At 42.4% G+C, this 14,840-nt stretch overlaps 1 protein-coding gene across 3 annotated transcripts in view; it reads left to right on the top strand.

The window, feature by feature from the left end:
• FGD4 (FYVE, RhoGEF and PH domain containing 4) overlaps nt 1–14,840 on the top strand; it is a 166,472-nt gene that overhangs the window by 133,887 nt on the left and 17,745 nt on the right. For all 3 annotated transcript variants that reach the window (XM_056517522.1, XM_056517524.1, XM_056517523.1), the window contains exons 6-9: nt 3,881–4,026; nt 7,254–7,410; nt 9,942–10,080; nt 12,672–12,730. In XM_056517522.1, the coding sequence (XP_056373497.1) occupies nt 3,881–4,026; nt 7,254–7,410; nt 9,942–10,080; nt 12,672–12,730 (501 nt within the window). The remainder of the gene's footprint in view (nt 1–3,880; nt 4,027–7,253; nt 7,411–9,941; nt 10,081–12,671; nt 12,731–14,840) is intronic.

Below are 14,840 nucleotides of genomic sequence, written 5' to 3'. Positions count from 1 at the left end.
ACCGAGGAAGAAATATACTAAACCACGGACAAAAAACAGAGAATACTGGACATCGGATACCGATTCCAGCTCTGCAGAAGAGAATGTTACCAGAGAGGAGGACAAGACAATAGAGGTTTCAAAAAACGCAAGAGCCCCGCCAGAAAACGCATCAGGCGGGGCAGAAAAAGGAAGAACACAAAGACCCAGAAGACAAGTGACCTGGAACAAGAAAACATAAAAACCTCCACAGTACTTAATCTTTCCGACATCCCTTTGGATGATGACTGTTTGACACTATTATCCAAAGGACTTAATTACTGTATCCCCGCCCCCTTCAATCCAGTTTCTTTTGAAGTGGACCTTTTTAAAGGAATAAGGAGAATAAATCTGCATAAATTCTTTGAGACAGCCACCAATAAAACCAGTAAACCCATTGTGGTTAAAGAAGGAGAAGTACAAGCCAGCATTGGCCCTTTAGGATTTTTCGCACCAGGAACCTTTTCACCATTTGAGCAAGAATGCCTTCTTGATCTGGTGAATATGGACAGAGACAGCAACCCCATATCGCAGGAAGAAATTATACCCCCACCTGACACATTTAAAGGAGGGGTACCGTCCACTTTTACCCCCCAAATACAACCAGGGAGTAGCCTCGATATATTTTCTGCTCAGGTGATGAAAGATGTCAAATCCCTCATCTACCCCAGTACCACAAGTAATTTATCCTTGAAAGAACAAAAAGCACTCAAATGGCTCCGCACCAGACAAGACTTGGTCATCAAAAAAGCCGACAAAGGTGGGAGTGTAGTGGTGATGTCAAAAGAGTATTATCTGAAGGAAGCGCACAGTCAATTAAAGAACCAGGAGGTATACCTGCCCCTTGCCACGGATCCCACTAATAAAATAATTTCCAAGCTGAGAACATATTTGCACAAAAATGTGGAGAAAGGACTTCTAGACAAGAAGAAGGCTGAAAAGCTTATACCAGAATGCGCAAAAAAACCGCACTGGTATTTCTTACCTAAGGTTCACAAAAGCCTGGAATCTCCCCCGGGGAGACCCATTGTTGCAGGAATTGGGGCACCCTTGGAATACCTCTCCCAGTATTTAGACTGGCTACTGAGACCTTTACTGGAGAGTGTACCTTCCTACCTGAAGGACACAGACAGCTTCCTAAAAACTCTAGACAGCACCCAATGGTCTGACTCCTACAGACTGGCTACCATTGATGTAGAGAGCCTCTATACCCGGATCCCACAAGAATTGGGGATCCGGGTAATAGGTGATTTCCTGATCACCGCCGGTAAAAGTGAAGCTTACACTAACTCTGTGAAAGAGGGCTTGGAGTTAATTCTCACCAACAATTGCTTTACATTTGATGGGGATTGGTACTCCCAGCGTACAGGTACGGCGATGGGGACTCCGGTCGCATGTACCTTCGCAAACCTTTTTTTGGCAGCACTTGAGCAGAAGATCATCTACAGTTCACAAAATCCTTATATCGGGCACATTAAATTGTACAGTCGCTTTGTGGCCGATGTGTTTATTGCATGGGAAGGCTAAGAATCCGAATTCAATGAGTTTGTGCAGTACCTAAATAATCATAACAGGATGAACATGTTCTTCACCAGTAAATTTTCAGCCGAAAAAATTGAATTTCTGGACGTAGAGATCCACATTAGAGATGGCAACATAACAACCACAGGATACAGAAAGGAGACAGCCACCAACTCGTATCTCCACTACCAAAGCTATCATCCTCAGCACACAAAGAATGCTCTACCATACAGCCAATATCTCCGGATAAAAAAGATTAATAGTACAGAAGAAGGTTTCATAAAACAAGCTGACGAACTCACCAGCAGATTCCAAGAAAGAGGTTATCCTCCCAGGTTACTAAAAGAAGCTCTGGAGAGAGTGAAAAAGATCCCCCGCAGTGACTTGATCAACAAAAAATATAAGAAAAATAAAAAACATGCCACGTCCGCTAAAACGGAAAAAGACATTGAAGAGCAGAGATTTGTTTTTTCTTTTCAATATAACCCTCTTGCCACTGTCATCAGAAAAGCTCTTCTCAATAATTGGCACATTCTCGAAAGGGATCCTGTCTTACAAAAAGCCGCAATGAAAAAACCGCTGGTCACTTTCCGCAGGAGTGAAAGTCTGAAAAACCAATTAGTCTCCTCCTCTTTCTCCAGCAAAAAACTTGGCGAGAACTGGATGGCGAAAAATGAATTAAAAGGAAACTACAAATGTGGGACATGTATTCACTGCCCCCAGATGTACAGAGGCGCCTACATAAAATTGGGAAACTGTGACATCTCTATACATGACTTTATCTTCTGCATATCAGAATGGGTCATATATGCGATCCTATGTCCCTGTAAAAGGTACTACATAGGGTCCACCAAACGCTGCCTTTTTTCTAGATTCAGGGAGCACAAACGGTCCCTTAAAACAGGGATCGGCTCGGCCAGACTAATCGAGCATATGAAGGCTCACCACAACAGTGATGAAAAAACACTGATTTTCTGCGGCTTAGAAAAAATAGCCACCGGGGGCACAGCCAGAGAGAAAGTCCTCCGACAGCGAGAGGCACATTGGATCATTAAGACCGATGCCATGGGCATTTTGGGGCTTAATGATCGCAATGAGCTCACAGTATTTCTGTGAGCTCCAGTGTATGATGCCCCGTACACTGACACAAACCAATTCTGCAATCCACGTGTACATAAAATTTCCCCTTTTGTTTGAATCTATTTCACTCCCCCCTTACACATTTTTATATTCTTATTGCAACTTCTTTGTTTTTATTCACTTTGAAAACATTTTTTGTGAATGTCAACCACGTACCTGAACAGGTAACACTAGTCTCCTCCTACCGAGGATGACGTCATAGGAGCGCCCAGATAAAGGATGCGCTCAGACAGACACGAGGTGAGGCCCGAAGAAGCGGTTTTAACCGCGAAACGAGCTCGTAGCTGTCACCGCTCAGCTCCGGCTGCAGCGATCTCTCCGTATCATCTCCCGTACAGCGGCCGGCCGTACATGGACTAACTCATTGACACAGTGAAGCAGCGCAAGAAGGGTGAGTGCAGAAGCAAACCTTTTTCTCTATTTGCTATTTTGGACATTGTTTTCTCCTGCTTTTTTGCACCACCCCGCTCCATACCTCCGACATCCCCTGTCACAGTGTACACACTCCCGGATATTGTGGGTGACCGCGGTGCGGTCCTATCTCTCTATCTCCCCTCCACATAACTACTATAATACTGCTCCTATATACAAGAATATAACTACTATAATACTGCTCCTATATACAAGAATATAACTACTATAATACTGTTCCTATATACAAGAATATAACTACTATAATACTGCTCCTATATACAAGAATATAACTACTATAATACTGCCCCTATATACAAGAATATAACTACTATAATACTGCTCCTATATACAAGAATATAACTACTATAATACTGCTCCTATATACAAGAATATAACTACTATAATACTGCTCCTATATACTAGAATATAACTACTATAATGCTGCTCCTATATACTAGAATATAACTACTATAATACTGCTCCTATATACAAGAATATAACTACTATAATACTGCCCCTATGTACAAGAATATAACTACTATAATACTGCTCCTATGAACAAGAATATAACTACTATAATACTGCTCCTATGAACAAGAATATAACTACTATAATACTGCTCCTATGAACAAGAATATAACTACTATAATGTATTACCAGTATAACAACTAGGGGGCGCAATAGCGTCTGTAAAATAACTTCTAATCTGCAAAGCTCTTCTGGATTAATTTGGTTTAATCCAAGAAAATGAGAAAAAGAAAACAATTTTTTTATTTTTATATTTTAGACTTTTAACAAAGCTCTAGAGAATGAAGCTAAGAAAGGCTCTTTCCCTGTGGACGTCCCTAACAAAATATTCTCCAACATTGTATCAATCTATAATTTCCACTCATCATTCCTGCTCCCGGACCTTGAAAACAGAATGAATGAATGGTGAGTAGATGGCTACAAAGAGGTACAATAGGAAATGTCAGCTCTGAAGTCTGCAGAATAGTGAGTACAGCTCTGGAGTATAATACAGGATATAACTCAGGATCAGTACAGGATAAGTAATGTATGTAAACAGTGAACTCACCAGCAGAATAGTGAGTACAGCTCTGGAGTATAATACAGGATATAACTCAGGATCAGTACAGGATAAGCAATGTAATGTATGTACACAGTGACCTCACCAGCAGAATAGTGAGTGCAGCTATGGAGTATAATACAGGATAAGTAATGTAATGTATCTACACAGTGACCCCACCAGCAGAATAGTGAGTACAGCTCTGGAGTATAATACAGGATATAACTCAGGATCAGTACAGGATAAGTAATGTAATGTATGTACACAGTGACCTCACCAGCAGAATAGTGAGTACAGCTCTGGAGTATAATACAGGATATAACTCAGGATCAGTACAGGATAAGTAATGTAATGTATGTACACAGTGACCTCACCAGCAGAATAGTGAGTACAGCTCTGGAGTATAATACAGGATATAACTAAGGATCAGTACAGGATAAGTAATGTAATGTATGTACACAGTGACCCCACCAGCAGAATAGTGAGTACAGCATTGGAGTAAAATACAGGATATAACTCAGGATCAGTACAGGATAAGTAATGTAATGTATGTACACAGTGACCTCACCAGCAGAATAGTGAGTACAGCTCTGGAGTATAATACAGGATATAACTCAGGATCAGTACAGGATAAGTAATGTAATGTATGTACACCGTGACCCCACCAGCAGAATAGTGAGTACAGCTCTGGAGTATAATACAGGAAATAACTTAGGATCAGTGCAGGATAAGTAATGAAATGTATGTACACAGTGACCTCACCAGCAGAATAGTGAGTACAGCTCTGGAGTATAATACAGGATATAACTCAGGATCAGTACAGGATAAGTAATGTAATGTATGTACACAGTGACCTCACCAGCAGAATAGTGAGTGCAGCTCTGAAGTATAATACAGGATACATCTCAGGATCAGTACAGGATAAGTAATGTAATGTATGTACACAGTGACCTCACCAGCAGAATAGTGAGTACAGCTCTGGAGTATAATACAGGATAAGTAATGTAATGTATCTACACAGTGACCCCACCAGCAGAATAGTGAGTACAGCTCTGGAGTATAATACAGGATATAACTAAGGATCAGTACAGGATAAGTAATGTAATGTATGTACACAGTGACCCCACCAGCAGAATAGTGAGTACAGCATTGGAGTAAAATACAGGATATAACTCAGGATCAGTACAGGATAAGTAATGTAATGTATGTACACAGTGACCTCACCAGCAGAATAGTGAGTACAGCTCTGGAGTATAATACAGGATATAACTCAGGATCAGTACAGGATAAGTAATGTAATGTATGTACACCGTGACCCCACCAGCAGAATAGTGAGTACAGCTCTGGAGTATAATACAGGATATAACTCAGGATCAGTGCAGGATAAGTAATGAAATGTATGTACACAGTGACCTCACCAGCAGAATAGTGAGTACAGCTCTGGAGTATAATACAGGATATAACTCAGGATCAGTACAGGATAAGTAATGTAATGTATGTACACAGTGACCTCACCAGCAGAATAGTGAGTACAGCTCTGGAGTATAATACAGGATAAGTAATGTAATGTATCTACACAGTGACCCCACCAGCAGAATAGTGAGTACAGCTCTGGAGTATAATACAGGATATAACTAAGGATCAGTACAGGATAAGTAATGTAATGTATGTACACAGTGACCCCACCAGCAGAATAGTGAGTACAGCATTGGAGTAAAATACAGGATATAACTCAGGATCAGTACAGGATAAGTAATGTAATGTATGTACACAGTGACCCCACCAGCAGAATAGTGAGTACAGCATTGGAGTAAAATACAGGATATAACTCAGGATCAGTACAGGATAAGTAATGTAATATATTTACACGAGTAATTCTATATCTATCCTGTAAACTGGTGACTATATATATATATATATATATATATATATATTGTATAGTTGTAGCTCCATAAAGATTACAGCTCTGCAGTGTGACCTCATTCATTCTGCTCCCCTTGGCTGTGTGTCTTGGAGTGACATAGGGATGTGGGGTGGGTGGAGGTGCTTAGAGAATGGGATTCATGTCCTGGGCTCAACCCAATGGTGTCAGATGTTTTCAGCCTCAGAGAGACTATAGAATACAGCGCGATGGGTCGGCATCAGTCTCTTCTGCTATAGGGCTCTCCTCTGCCTGGAGATACATGGGAGCCGAGCTGTCAATCCTCTCCTTGCTCTACAAAGTATCCAAACAAAAATTGAAAGATGGCACTCACCCCAACAGCGTTCTGGTTCCGTGAACTTTATTCAGAATGTCATCTTCAGTGCATAAGACAGACGCGCAGCGGGATCCCATATAATGTCACTGGTCACCTCCTTGGGCTTTGGCTGAACTGTATAGACTTTACCATCTGTCACTCAGTAAAGCTACGGTTGTCTGTAACTTGGTGTCAGAGTCATTATTGCCCCTGTACCCAGCCCAGGATCCAGCGGTATATCTTCATGTGGTATTGAGGATAAACCACACCCTGGCATCACGAATACAAGGGGTCAATGCCATCTTCCCCTATGGTAATTCCATCTGCCCTCCATCTCACACCCCATACCACATGTGTCACATAGTGCCCCCAAAAGCCTGTGTTGGCAGAGTGCCCCCTTATTATGCAGATGTCCACAAGTCCTGTACACAAACCGTGGCATCACTGCAAACCTGAAAATCTTCTATGGTGGACAGAATATAGAGAGCAATGACGGTCACCCAGCTTTCTGAGATGCAGATAGAATAAGAGGAGAAGGAGTTTTCTGTAGAGGAAAGTGCAAGGACAAGTTTTTAAGGCCCAAATGTTCTCTAATCCACACACACACACACACACACATATATATATATATATATATACTGGGTAATTTTGCCCGTTTTTCATAGTTGCTGGTGACAAAGATGTTCGGAAATGTCAGTCTTGATGTAGCGGAGGGTCCATGAGCGCTGGATTAACCAGACACATTGTTGACGCAGTCACAGAATTGTTGCCGCTGCGATGCAGAATACTACGAAATGTAACAGGTCTGCGCTGAGCGGCCATGATGAGTCCACTGAATTTACCTTCCACTATCACAGGTCCGTCAGCCCCAGAATTGGAGACATTTTACAAAAACTGGCACCGTTCCTAAAGATGTATGCAGAATATGTGAAAAATTTTGATAACGCCATGGAAACGGTGAAAACGTGGATGGATCGGTCAGCGCAGTTTAAACACGTGGTTCAAGAAATCCAGGTGAGGCCTTAGACCGCTGTTCTCTATCCTGTAGCCCCCGGATGTTGCAAAACGACATCTCCTTCCAGGGCTGGTGCAAGGATTTCGGCCATCCTAAGCAAAAGCTAATTTTGCCGCCTCTTAACACATCCCACCTCCTCCTCATGTAATCTCCTTACTACTGGGGTGACACACTGTAACAAACCTCCTCCTCATGTAATCTCCTTACTACTGGGGTCACACACTGTAACAAACCTCCTTCTCATGTAATCTCCTTACTACTGAGGTGACACACTGTAACAAACCTCCTCCTCATGTAATCTCCTTACTACTGGGGTGACACACTGTAACAAACCTCCTCCTCATGTAATCTCCTTACTACTGAGGTGACACACTGTAACAAACCTCCTCCTCATGTAATCTCCTTACTACTGGGGTGACACACTGTAACAAACCTCCTCCTCATGTAATCTCCTTACTACTGGGGTGACACACTGTAACAAACCTCCTCCTCATGTAATCTCCTTACTACTGGGGTGACACACTGTTACAAACCTCCTCCCCATGTAATCCTTACTATTGGGGTGACACACTGTAACAAACCTCCTCCTCATGTAATCTCCTTACTACTGGGGTGACACAGTGTAACAAACCCCCTCCTCATGTAATCTCCTTACTACTGGGGTGACACACTGTAACAAACCTCCTCCTCATGTAATCTCCTTACTACTGGGATGACACACTGTAACAAACCTCCTCATGTAATCTCCTTACTACTGGGGTGACACACTGTAACAAACCTTCCTCATGTAATCTCCTTACTACTGTGGTGACACACTGTAACAAACCTCCTCCTCATGTAATCTACTTACTACTGGGGTGACACACTGTAACAAACCTCCTCTTCATGTAATCTCCTTACTACTGGGGTGACACACTGTAACAAACCTCCTCCTCATGTAATCTCCTTACCACTGACATACTGATGCAGAGTGGCACCCCATCAAGAGGGCGCTCTAGTCGGCTGCCCATTTTGCCTATAGGCAGAGCCAGCCCTGACTCCTTCAGTTGTCCGGGCCTGCTGAGAGTTGTAGTTTTCCAACAGCTGAAAAGCCAAAGGTTAGAGCACAATACTGTACATAATACAATGCTGCAGATTGGATGCAACGTACACAGTGACACCTAGTGGTGAAGTAGAAATATGCAAAAATCTTATAAAAAATAAAACAAGGGGTTTTCTCAAGATTAAAAGTTATTCCAGTATTCAAAAACTACAACTCCCAGCATGTCCAGACAGACTTTGGCTGGAATCCGTTCAATATCTTTGGGACTTTTGAATTTATTGCAGATTTCAGCTACAGGCTGTCCAGGCCTGCTGGGAGTTGTAGTTCTGTAACAGCTAAAGAGCCTCAGGTTGGATAACACTATAGTACATATTGATGCAGAGTACACATAGTGACACCTAGTGGTGAAGTTGAAATATGCAATGATCGTGTATAAAAATAAAAAAGAAAACAAGGGGTTATCCCAAGATTAAAAGTTATTCCAGTGTTCCAGAACTACAACTCCCAGCATGCCTAGACAGCCTTTGGCTGAAATCAGCCATATTCAGACAGACGAGGGTTTGTTATAGTGGTATCCAGCCTTTAAAGGGGTACTCCACAGGAAAAAAAATTCTTAAAGGCGTACTCCGCTGCCCTGCTTCCGGAGCTCTGCTCCCCAGCATCCGGAAGTTTATTGTTCCGAATGCTGTGTGCGGGCTTCCGTGTTCAAGGCCGCCCCTCGTCACGTCACGCCCGCCCCCTTGACGAAAGTCTATAGGAAGGGGGCGTGACAGCAGTCGTGAGGGGGCGGGCGTGATGTCACAAGGGGCGTCCCTGAACACGGAATGCTGGGGAGCAGAGCTCCAGGAGGCAGGGCAGCGGAGTACCCCTTTAAATCAACTGGTGCCAGAAAGTTAAACAGATTTGTAAATGACTTCTATGGAAACATCTTAATCCTTCCAGTAGTTATCAGCTGCAGTATGATCCACAGGAAGTTCTTTTCTTTTTGAATTTCCTTTCTGTCTGACCACAAGTGCTCTCTGTAGACACCTCTGTCCATTTTAGGAACTGTCCAAAGCAGGAGCAAATCCCCATAGAAAACCTCTCCTGCTCTGGACAGTTCCTAAAATGGACAGAGGTGTCAGCAGAGAGCACTGTGGTCAGACAGAAAGGAAATTTAAAAAAAAGAAAAAAGAAAAGAACTTCCTGTGGATCATACTGCAGCTGATAAGTACTGGAAGGATTAAGATTTTTTAATAGAAGTAATGTACAAACCTGTTTAACTTTATGGAACCTGTTGATTTAAAAAAAAAAAAAAAAAATGTTTTCCCGTGGAGTACCCCTTTAAAAATGTACTAAACAATCAGGCCGCGTTCATACTGTGCTTTTTACCGCGCAAATTTTCCACTGTTTTTAATGGTTTACATTGTGATAGGTGGCGTATATTCTTTTCCGGGCGCAATTTTTTTTCTTCTCAAAAACGCAAATCTATGTATGTTCTTGTTGCAGAGGGAAGGAAAGTGCGGCAGCCTGACGCTGCAGCATCACATGCTGGAACCGGTACAGCGGATACCGCGATACGAGATGCTCTTAAAGGACTATCTCCGCAAACTGCCTCAAGACTCGCTGGATTGGAAGGATGCAGAAAGTAAGATGATTGCTTGGCCTCCTTTGTCTAGACCGGTGTCTTCCAAAGTGTGTTTCAAGCTGCTGCAAAACTACAACTCCCAGCATGCCCGGACAGCCGAAGGCTGTCCGGGCATGCTGGGAGTTGTAGTTTTGCAACAGCTGGAGACACTGTTTGAAGAACACTGATCTAGATAGGTTCCATGGTTCAGTATGTGTTGGATCTGCTCTGATCTGTGGGAGATCACAGCAGCAAGTGTTCAATTCCCCAACAGCACCCCCACAGGGGAAATGAAGTATTGCACAGACACAATTAAAGGGGTACTCCGGTGGAAAACTTTTATTTTATTTTTTTAAAATCAACTGGTGCCAGAAAGTTAAACAGATTTGTAAATTACTTCTATTAAAAAATATTAATCCTTCCAGTACTTATTAGCTGCTGAATACTACAGAGGAAATGGTTTTCTTTTTGGAACACGGAGCTCTCTGTTGACATCACGAGCACAGTGCTCTCTGCTGACATATCTGTCCATTTTAAGAACTGTCCAGAGTAGGAGTAAAATCCCCATAGAAAACATGTTCTGCTCTGGACAGTTCCTAAAATGGACAGAGATGTCAGCAGAGGTGATTGGTGTGTGGTGGAAGGGGGCGTGTCCCTCCCTTATGGTGGTGGGAGGTGATTGGTGTGTGGTGGGAGGGGGCGTGTACTTCCCTTGTGGTGGTGGGAGGTGATTGGTGTGTGGTGCGAAGGGGCGTGTCCCTCCCTTGTGGTGGTGGGAGGTGATTGGTGTGTGGTGGAAGGGGGCGTGTCCCTCCCTTGTGGTGGTGGGAGGTGATTGGTGTGTGGTGGAAGGGGGCGTGTCCCTCCCTTGTGGCGGTGGGAGGTGATTGGTGTGTGGTGGAAGGGGGCGTGTCCCTCCCTTATGGTGGTGGGAGGTGATTGGTGTGTGGTGCGAAGGGGCGTGTCACTCACTCCCTTGTGGCGGTGGAAAGTGATTGGTGTGTTGTGGAACAGGGCGTTTCCTTACCTTGTGATGGTGGGAGGTAATTGGTGTGTGGTGGGAGGGGGCGTGTCCTTCCCTTGTGGTGGTGGGAGGTGATTAGTGTGTGGTGGGAAGGGGCGTGTCACTTCCTTATGGTGGTGGGAGGCTCATGCAGCCTTGTCCCTGTGTCATCTTTTGTCCATGACTCATGGACAAGCCTGATTCTGCTGCATGACTGGTTAGTGTCCCAGTAGGTATGGGGACCCCTAGTGGTGGGATTTTCAAGAGCCGTTTTCTTTATTAGATGTTCAAAACATTTATAAACAACCAGATTACAAAAGGTCTTTAATTTTCATCAGTAACAACATATGAAAAGTTTTAAGATCTGACAGTGCCCATTTAACATCAATCTTGTACAAAATACAATCTCCCGGAGGCTCCGGGGCAAATAATAGAAAAACAAACTGAGGGAAAGAAAACCCTTAGATAATATCCCCTGTCTAGGAAACCCCCACCTTACATAAGTGAATCAACTTTATTATACCCCGTGGAGTGTGTAACCCAAATAATAGCAAACTTATTTAAAAACACAGTGTGCTGCCCATATTGTGCAACTGCACTAGTAGTTATATATGGGACTGCATATAACTCCCTTTATTTGTATGTGACACGCTGTGAGTGGATCCTTTTATTAACAGCGGTCACGGAGGAGATGCATCCACTGATAAGCTTGCGCTTTAGTATGTTTATGGTTCGGCACACTGCTAGTTAAAATAGCATGATTAGCCTGTCCGACGTTTCGCCGATGGAACCGGCTTTGTCAAGGACACAGAGAAATGTGTTTAACCTATATACCTCTATATTTGGTCCTAATTGTAGATGTTGTATTATCAAGCCTGAGGGATAGACTATTGTCCATGAATAGACAACCGCCATAGTTCTAAGTAATAACACCACCATCTCACTATATATGTACAGGATGCTGATGAAGTTTCTCTGTTAGATTATGTTCACACGGTGGAAATAGCGGGTGCTGGAACCACTCAGAAATGTGCAGCCTCCATAGACGGCAATGCAATTCTGAGGGGATTCTGCCGAAAGAATTGACATGACGGAGGCCGGAACCGGGATTTTTGCGGCAGATGTTTCCAACGTGAAAATGTGCACAGTGCAGCAGAATCCGGTTGCAAATTCCTCTTTGTGAAAACTGAGCAATCTGACACAAAATATCCACTCGGAAATTCCGTTGCAGCAATGCCCCATTGTTTTTAATGTGATCCTTCTGCACCGTGCGCACAGCAGAATTTCTGCGGCATAAACATCTGTCATGGAAATTCAAATTCCTGCCTTCGCAGAATGAGGTAACATGTCAACTCTTTCGTCGGAATCCGCTTGGAAATGCATTGCCGTCTATGGAGATGGCACATTTCCGAGTGGTCCTGGGACCGGCATGTTTGTGTTTTCTGGGCGGACATTCCGCAAATAATCTGCTGTGTGAACATAGCCTTAGAGATGCAGAAGTGAGTAGATATCACACTATATGTTGTTATCCTGAGGTGACAGTGCTAGTAGTCTCCTCACGACTGCTCTACTGGCTGTAGTAACATTTAGTAACTTTCTTTTCTTTCAGAGTCCCTTGAAATAATTTCGACAGCAGCGAGTCACTCGAATACCGCCATCAGGAAAATGGTGAGCGGATTATCATGCACATTTATGGGATCGCATTATACTATGGGATCGCTATATATACTATGGGATCGCTATATACTATGGGATCGCTATATATACTATGGGATCGCTATATACACTATGGGATCGCTATATACACTATGGGATCGCTATATACTATGGGATCGCTATATACTATGGGATCGCTATATACACTATGGGATCGCTATATACACTATGGGATCGCTATATACTATGGGATCGCTATATACTATGGGATCGCTATATACTATTGGATCGCTATATACTATGGGATCGCTATATACTATGGGATCGCTATATACACTATGGGATCGCTATATACTATGGGATCGCTATATACTATGGGATCGCTATATACTATTGGATCGCTATATACTATGGGATCGCTATATACTATGGGATCGCTATATATACTATGGGATCGCTATATACAATGGGATCGCTATATATACTATGGGATCGCTATATATACTATGGGATCGCTATATATACTATGGGATCGCTATATATACTATGGGATCGCTATATACTATGGGATCGCTATATACTATGGGATCGCTATATACTATGGGATCGCTATATATACTATGGGATCGCTATATATACTATGGGATCGCTATATACTATGGGATCGCTATATATACAATGGGATCGCTATATACTATGGGATCGCTATATACTATGGGATCGCTATATATACAATGGGATCGCTATATATACTATGGGATCGCTATATCCTATGGGATCGCTATATACTATGGGATCGCTATATACTATGGGATCGCTATATACTATGGGATCGCTATATATACTATGGGATCGCTATATATACTATGGGATCGCTATATATACTATGGGATCGCTATATATACTATGGGATCGCTATATATACTATGGGATCGCTATATATACTATGGGGTCGCTATATATACTATGGGATCGCTATATACTATGGGATCGCTATATATACTATGGGATCGCTATATATACTATGGGATCGCTATATACTATGGGATCGCTATATACTATGGGATCGCTATATATACCCCTTAATTCCCTGGTTGAACTTGATGGACATATGTATTTTTTCGACCGTACTTACTATGTAACTATGGGATTGCTATATACTATGGGATCGCTATATACTATGGGACCGCTATATACTATGGGATCGCTATATACTATGGGATCGCTATATATACTATGGGATCGCTATATACTATGGGATCGCTATATACTATGGGATCGCTATATATACTATGGGATCGCTGTATACTATGGGATCGCTATATACTATGGGATCGCTATATATACTATGGGATCGCTATATATACTATGGGATCGCTATATATACTATGGGATCGCTATATATACTATGGGATCGCTATATATACTATGGGGTCGCTATATACTATGGGATCGCTATATATACTATGGGGTCGCTATATATACTATGGGATCGCTATATACTATGGGATCGCTATATACTATGGGATCACTATATATACTATGGGATCGCTATATATACTATGGGATCGCTATATATACTATGGGATCGCTATATACTATGGGATCGCTATATACTATGGGATCGCTATATATACCCCTTAATTCCCTGGTTGAACTTGATGGACATATGTCTTTTTTCGACCGTACTAACTATGTAACTATGGGATCGCTATATACTATGGGATCGCTATATACTATGGGATCGCTATATACTATGGGATCGCTATATATACTATGGGATCGCTATATACTATGGGATCGCTATATATACTATGGGATCGCTATATATACTATGGGATCGCTATATATACTATGGGATCGCTATATACTATGGGATCGCTATATACTATGGGATCGCTATATATACTATGGGATCGCTATATATACTATGGGATCGCTATATATACTATGGGATCGCTATATACACTATGGGATCGCTATATACTATGGGGTCGCTATATATACTATGGGATCGCTATATACTATGGGATCGCTATATACTATGGGATCGCTATATACTATGGGATCGCTATATACTATGGGATCGCTATATATACTATGGGATCGCTATATATACTAT

The sequence above is a fragment of the Hyla sarda genome, chromosome 4, assembly GCF_029499605.1.
Source record: "Hyla sarda isolate aHylSar1 chromosome 4, aHylSar1.hap1, whole genome shotgun sequence".
Classification (NCBI taxonomy): domain Eukaryota; kingdom Metazoa; phylum Chordata; class Amphibia; order Anura; family Hylidae; genus Hyla; species Hyla sarda.
This window is presented reverse-complemented; position numbering and strand designations above follow the sequence as displayed.